Source organism: Morone saxatilis, unplaced genomic scaffold (genome assembly GCF_004916995.1).
Source record: "Morone saxatilis isolate NCDOM2014 unplaced genomic scaffold, NCSU_SB_2.0 Contig9, whole genome shotgun sequence".
Lineage (NCBI taxonomy): Eukaryota > Metazoa > Chordata > Actinopteri > Moronidae > Morone > Morone saxatilis.
The window spans coordinates 19695362-19702910 of NW_023340268.1; the positions used below are offsets into that span (position 1 = coordinate 19695362).

Genomic DNA, 7549 nt, shown 5'->3' on the forward strand with positions numbered 1-7549 from the left:
GGGTGTTTAAAAGCAAACAAACAGCATGGTCTGATCTAAAAAAAAGAAAGCTTTGACTCCCTCATGTGGCTACATGTGGGAAACAACAAGCAAACAACTTCCTCCTTTTGTTTCACTTCATTTACTTTACTGTTTTTACAATGGCACATCAGTTAAAAGACAGCTTACACACACCTTTGCTGGAAAATATAAAGTACCATACCTCAGTTAAAGGCCCAAGCATTATACTAGGAAAATTAGCAAACCTTCAGAGAATGTAGATGTGTGAATGAAAACACAAATGCTATGCTTCAGCAGACAGCTCAACAAGTAAATTAGGACAGTTACAGTTAGCCGTTAGTATACACATTCATCGCATCCTAAATAATCGAGTGATGTTTTGTGCTTCTTGGTCAAAACCAGAGCAACCAGTTTCACACCATTTCATTATAACCACCCGGGTGTTGCTGCCAGATTCTTGACACACTAAAAATATACTGTATAAGTAGTTAATTCAGTATACTTTTAAAATAGGTCACAAGAGGATAGATGTAGTCTGGACAGTAAAACCACGTTTACAATATGTGCATTAACTGAAGGCACTACAATAGGGTGCGTAATCTAACGCTGATAAGAACGACACAGAGCTGAAAAAATTTCACTGAGTCAGCTGGCCAAATTCCCATCAGCACTCAGGAGCAAACACGGTGAGCATGTTGGAGACATTCACTTCATGAGTCAGCTTGGTATATAATGATTCATTTATAAATTATAGTTAATAGTACATGATGCAACCGAGAGACTAGCTACAGTTCAAACCAGCTTTCATGACGTCTTTCAATTTGAGAGCTTGAGTTGCAGATGGGAAGGCCACAAACAGTACCCAGAATGCATCAAACACCTGGTTAACGTAAGAGCTATCTGCTTCATATGAGCCTCTTTTTATAACACTAATAACAATATGCTTTGGGAAAATAAAATCACACTCCACATGCATTGTATGAACATCATAAACCATAGACTTTGACATAAAAAAGAACAAAAAAGTCAAGGTCCACTAGCTTTTTCCATACATTTTCTCATGGAAACAAACTAATATTATTTACTACTCTCACATCTGTGTGGTAAAAATAAGCAGTCAGTTAGCTTAGCTTAGCATAAAGACTGGAAACAGTGGGAAGCAGCTAGCCTGGCTCTGTCCAAAGGCAACAAAATACACCCACCAGCACCTTTTAAAGCCCACTCATTAACATGCTCAATCTCATTTTTAATTACAGAAACAGAACTGCAAATACAACTAATTGTGGCAGAGAAATAGCCCACTGATAACCCCTCAAAAACCATAACTTGATGTTTTTACACATTGGTTTTTCTACAGAATAAATAAACAAAATATAACGTGTCAATAAGTGAGCTAAAAAATTGGCGCGACGTCAGAATGTGGTGGCTATTACGGCGACCAGACCGCTAGCCACAGTTAGCCTGAAATATCACTGAAACTGGGCGCTAACCAGACAGACTTTGTGGACCAAACTATGATACTCTCCCAGTTATGTCCTCTCTTGGTTTATTTTGGGTACCCAGCTTCAATGTCTGTGTCTGGCTTACAGTCCATGCTGTAAATAGCGATACCAAGAAGCTTCCTTTGTTTTGTGTCCGTTTGTTTGAGAGAGAGGGAAAGAGACTGGTGGTTGTGCTGCTGACTGAGATGAATTACTGTCTTAAGACCTTAAAGCTCAATCATTAACATGCTCTATTTTTCTTAATATTAAATTACAGAAACAGAATAGTACACTTTGTTTTTGTACGGAAAAACAAAAAACAAAATATAATGTGTTAATTAGTGAGCGTGTTACCTTCGGACAGAACCATGCTAGCTTTTCCACTCTTTTCCAAGCTAAGCTAATTGGGTGTAGCGTATAACTCCCTGCAAGAAAGCAAATAAAGCATGCCCGACCACGCATACATAAAAAAACTCACCCAACCAATATTATAATATACAGGATTTTGAACTAAACTACTTTTTCTTCCTGACAATGATTGTTACTTCATCTTTTTACACTATTGCCACTTCTATGCACTCTTACATCGATTTGAAATATGTCAAATTATGAAAAACTATCAGAACATAATTTTCCAGAATGATTCTTTGTTACATAACCACTGAATTGAACGCATTGAATACACTTTAAAATCATACAAATTACTTTAAAATAAAATCTATGGTGATGTAATACAGCTCTGTACTTTCTTTTTACAAAACTAAATCCAAATGTCTTCTGCATAATAACAGCAGAATAACCAGAGGTCAGAACAGAACTCGGTTCTTCCTTCAAGGACGAGGGGACGGTTAACCGTGATAAAATATCTAAGAGCCACTGAGAGCTGCTGGTGATATCTGCCTGCAGGGCAAGCTCTCAATAAAGCAATCCTTCAAATATACACATAATATTCATCAACCATAAATATCTACACACAGAGCCCTGAGTTCACTGAAGTCCTTCAGACAATGTGGATTATCACATCTTCATGACGTGGCTTTGGAAACAGCGACGCCATGGTCTTTACAAAGAGCTCGGCTCAGCCAGACTCCTGTGCAAGTAGTGTCGCCTTTCAACGTCCCATATGTGACGTTGTGGACACGGCATGACAAATAATTCAAGCATAGATCGCCAGTGCAGAGCAGGAATCATGTTCTCACAGAGGTGCGAATTAGTGGGACACCTGAAGAATTAGTTTCTGTGTGAGAGGGTGAGTAGGTGGTCGGAGAACCAGAAGTATGACCTGTAAGAACAAAAAGGGACACGGTAATTCCTCAGCATTCACCTGGAGAGGAGACTGCACATTAATTCTGCTCACTGCATTCCCTTTTCACAGTGAACTGCAACTAGACATCTGGGATATTTTAATTTCAAAAGAGGCAACAGTTTGCTGGAAAGAAAAGCAAAAAGAAATTAAGCATTTGTAAAAATCTTCCCAACAAAAGCCTTTGTTTGACTCAAAGGTACCCAGTGCCCGGTGAGCTCAGTGGGTAGAGCTGGCGACCCATGTACTGAGGCTGAGTCCTTGCGGCCCAGGGTACGAATCCTGCGGCCCATTGCTGCGTGTCATCCCCTATCTCTACCCCCCTTTCCCATCTATCTTCGGCTGTCCCTATCAGGTAAAGGCCAAAAAAAATAATAATAAAGAAAAAGGTACCCAGTGAACCACTAGACCACTAGTAGCACTTAGGAGCTATGTTTTTATGTGTGGCCATTGTTTTGTTTGTTCTCATGCACGCACATGTGGACCAATACACATTCCTGCCAATGGTTCCATACTATTCCAGGTAGAGAAGAAGACATGGATATAGACAATACAGGTTAATTTGTGTATAATCACCTGAAAACAAGATTTGTTGTGTTTCTGTAACCAAAGAATGAGCTGTTTTTATTTACAGTTGTTAGAGTTGCAATCTGCAACTACACTGCTAGATGCAACCAAATCCTACACACTGGACCTTTAAGTCCTGTCTCAGAGGTTGTTTCGTCCCCTCGCACACGATGCGATGAACATGTCATGGTACGTATAACGTTGCAAATGTTTTGCGAGGAAGGAAATGCCTTCAACATATTTGTTAGACCTCAAGGACACAACATGCATTTTAGTGAGTGACACTGAATATAAACAGAAACTCCACGGGTCGCCTTTAAGATTCGAGATACCTTAACCTGAGTGAATTTTTGTGTTTAAATCAACTACAGAGATGTTTTTTTATTATTTACCATACATCATTTTAGCATTGCAACTTATACCGTTCAGTAAGTTAAAAAAACCAACAGCTTTATGCGGTTTTCTGACCAGGTCAGCCCCTGTTGCACCTGAACGTGTAATATCATCTACTTTTTTTATATTCTCTCAAGTCCCCTTGAAGGCCTCCCATCAAGAGCACTGTGCTTTAGCATCATCACACTTCATGTCAGACTATTACCTCTTTCTTCCCCTTTTGTCACAGCTCTGATGACACATCGCAGGAGCAGGTGAACAGGTTGCATTCATCAAGTTGAAACAAGACGTTTATGACAAGTTTGTGCGGTGAAAAGAACACATACCACATGGAAATGGCATTTAATGGCTAGTTGTAATCACACAAAAGCAAACTATAAAATAACACCAGTAGTCAAGCACCTGCACAGGACATAAAGGACACAGAGGTCATGTCCTCTGTATTTATACTGGAGGATAAAGCTGTTAAAGACACCAGGGGGGCGGTTACATGCTGCAATTAAAAACATTATGTTAAGAATGTAACAGTATATTGTGTACGTAATAACATAATAAAGACAGATTTCTTACCTCCATTGTTCCTCCACATCTCTCTGGCACACTTGTCAGAGGAGGTCAGTTCTGATATTTGGATGTTTGGATTTGATTTGTAGTCATCTTGAGGAACAAATGAGAGTTATCGTTACTTGAAGGCAGAAATGCAAGGTGTTTCGGGGGAAACCAAACCAAAAGGAGTTATTAAGTCTCCACCAACACTTACTGTTGTTGCTGAACGAAAAGGAACCGCTGTCCCTCATTGTCTCGTTCCCGCTGTCCGACAGCGTCCTCTCCCTCCTCGTGATGGGCGGCCTCTTCTTCGTACTCTTCCGAGTGCTGATGCGGATGATGCCGCGCACCAGCCGACACTCGGCCTCCTGCTCGTCCATCTTGTGCTCCTCTGCCAGCGAGTTGATGAGCTGGTTGATGGCCTTGCTTTTCTTCAGAAACACGGAGTCCGAGGTGCACCTGGCCAACTCTTCGATCTGATACTCAGAGTAGAGCTCCAGCAGCTTCTTGGTGATCAGAGAGTCCACGTTCTCCTCGCCATCCTCCCAGTCATCGAACCTCATAGACTCATGCATGGACGGATGGATGGGCTGTGTCGGACCGCCAGACGGAAGCACATATGATGTAGATTTGGTTTCAACGTCTAAATACGCTCTCGGGCTGTCAACTTTGACTCCGGCGAAGTGGACGTCCTCCAGCCAGTCCGCGCCGTCCTCTTCTTCTTTGCGCTCTCCGGGGTTCGCGGCTCGGAGGCTCACCTTCTCTGGTTCGTCTGGGGAGCTCTCGTTTGGCGCCAGGCACGGAGCGAGGATGGAGCGCTGGCAGACCCGATACAGGCCGCAGGTGAGCACGCTGCACATAAAGGTCCTACAGCCCCTTGGAGAAGCGCAGGGATTGCAGGTTTGTGTGGCAGAGGAAGGGTCAGCTGAGCCGGGGACGAAGCCGATGGTCTCAGACTCCCTTCCGTTCGCATCTTTCAGGTTGGCTTTGTGGACTGTCTTTGGCTCTGGAGTCGGGAGCCTGTCTTCCACCGGGTCAACACAGCGCTCCTCGTAGGACGACCTCTGGCTGCTGCTCCGGCTGGGTCCATGCCGGTAGCTGCCAGGGCCCGAGCTGTGTCTCCGACCGCCAGTGCTGTCGGCAGACATGACGTACAGGCTCCAAAGTCTGGACAAGCATGAAGGGAAGTAAGGTCAATTAAGGCGTCACTAAATGGTAACACATGACAAGGCATCACTGAACAAAGCTTTTGCTATCAAATCACCTGTAGCCACCTGAGGGCTCTCTCTTCAAAACAAAGTGAAACTACTATCCCCGGGTGGCGGGTAAAGTAACCCAACTGGTTCTCATGAGGATGTGTAAGCACACATTCAAAGGCAATGACTTATCAAATTCCCCTTTTGATGTCATGGAGATTTCTAAAACTCAACAAAAATGTTTAATTGTAACATACAGAGAGTAAGTGTGACACACAGGCAAAACTATTATATGAAAGGGTTAAAAAAGCATCCCATTCATCCTAATGTGCTGGGATGCTGAATCAAGGAAAACCGAATTTAACTCAGAAATCTTGGAATTAAATGAATCTGTTTCTCATTTTGAATTCTGCACCTGCTCAGCAAAATATATAACTATGCCATCTTTAAACTGATTCCGCCAATTGGCTGCAAGCTAGAACTTTCTGAAGTCTGACAGCCACTATTATAGCAAACCTGTGTAAAAGCACAATTTGTATTAGAGTAAGCAAGCACTGTTGTAGGTTGCACGAACGCCGAATTGAAGAATAAATGTAATTAAATCGGAATTTGTCTTCGGGTATGTTTTAACTGCTATACATATTTACTGAAAACATAATACGCACTAAATTGCCAGATTCCCAGATAGTGTCTGGCCTTCCGTGCGACGACGGCAAGTGTTCGGACGAATGTTTACAGGAGTCATTCCATGTAGTTGAGTAATAAACAAACAAGCCAAATACAAATACACTTTTGCTCTTTTTTTTCCAAATGTAACCTCTACAATTAATTAGCCTACGAGTTACAGTTTAACACACATTAGCCTCAGGAACCCCTTTCCTGTATAAAAATTATTTTCACTTTCATGGCGACTTGTCATCGCGGCTCTTTCCTCCATTAGAGGACTTAGGAACTTCTCACTAAACACTACTCACAGTGTACACGGTGCGTCCACAAAATTGCTCCCGAATTAATGTTGTCGTCTCCACCTTACAGCAAACATTTCTGCTTTTAATCCATTTTGAACGTCTCCAATATCAGCTCCGCTCCAAAAATGCCAGTTTCAGTGAAGTTTTCGACCAAATCCGTGTACCTGAGCGTCAAGGTGGAGGAAACGTACCAGGTAGCTGCAGCAAGAGCTCGGACTTCCGGCTATGGCTTCAACAATAAAACGCAAGTTAAATTGCCACTGTGATTTTACTTTTTTGTTTGCGATTTACTTATTTGTATTGGTTTGATAATTGTATTGTGTTTTTTGCTATTTGAATTAATTCATTTATTTAGTTTTTTGGGGGACTTTATGGCTCTGCTATGACTTGCCGCTTAGCTTATATTTTATGAGGATCCATATATTGTTATGACGTGGTTTTTGAGCTACTTCAGCCTTGGTATCATCTCTCAGCGTCCAATGTAATGGGCAGTGTAACGTTATGTTGTGTTTAAGAAATTCAAATGCCACGCTGATTTGATCTGGCAATAACATAACGCCTCGCAGATGTATTTAAATCACATAGCAATTAGACAAGCGAGCACACCATGAAATACAACATAAGCCCCACATAACTCTTATTTTGTTATGATATCCGGTGTTATGCAGAGTTCTGCCTACCTGACGAGGAACGCACGCCCCTCGCGGGAGCGCGCACAGCGAAGGCAAAACTAGCAGACGTTGTAATGATCTCTAAGGCAAAGTACAATTCAAAAATAATCTTCTTTGTCTGGTTCATCAGTGATGATAAATGATCTGAAGTGTATACTTTATAGACGTTTAGAGTCATTCATGTTTGATTAGACTCAACTGAAGTAGCATTTTCTTTCCTTATTTGATTATGTGTTTCCTGTATGCCTGCATCTTCCCACACTACTGTTACTAAAGTCCTGCTGCCTGTCTAATAAACATGCCTTCCTGCTCAGTGCCTTTGGAATTTTACCTGATTTGCCTGCCTGCCTGTGGCCAACACACCTGGCTGTTTATTGACTTTTGAATATAAATGCCTTTAACTCAACCAGCCATGACACAGTGT

General features: G+C 42.0%; 1 protein-coding gene across 1 annotated transcript; it reads right to left on the minus strand.

Annotated features, from left to right (window-relative positions):
• Positions 1-112: 112 nt before the first annotated feature.
• Positions 113-6619, minus strand: kdf1b (keratinocyte differentiation factor 1b). The gene is made up of 4 exons (XM_035680825.1): positions 6461-6619; positions 4505-5457; positions 4315-4401; positions 113-2763 (listed from the first exon to the last, which is right to left on the minus strand). The coding sequence occupies exons 2-4, from the start codon at positions 5436-5438 to the stop codon at positions 2669-2671; spliced, it is 1116 nt and encodes a 371-aa protein (XP_035536718.1). The 5' UTR covers positions 5439-5457; positions 6461-6619; the 3' UTR covers positions 113-2668.
• Between the last annotated feature and the right edge of the window lie 930 nt (positions 6620-7549).

Bases quoted from the DNA above. Each gene is read 5' to 3' on its own strand.
- kdf1b (XM_035680825.1), bottom strand. From the start codon at position 5,438: ATGTCTGCCGACAGCACTGGCGGTCGGAGACACAGCTCGGGCCCTGGC. The intron at 4,402-4,504 runs GTAAGTGTTGGT...TTGTTCCTCAAG, and splicing joins CTTTTCGTTCAGCAACAACA to ATGACTACAAATCAAATCCA. The intron at 2,764-4,314 runs GTAAGAAATCTG...TTGTTCTTACAG, and splicing joins GATGTGGAGGAACAATGGAG to GTCATACTTCTGGTTCTCCG.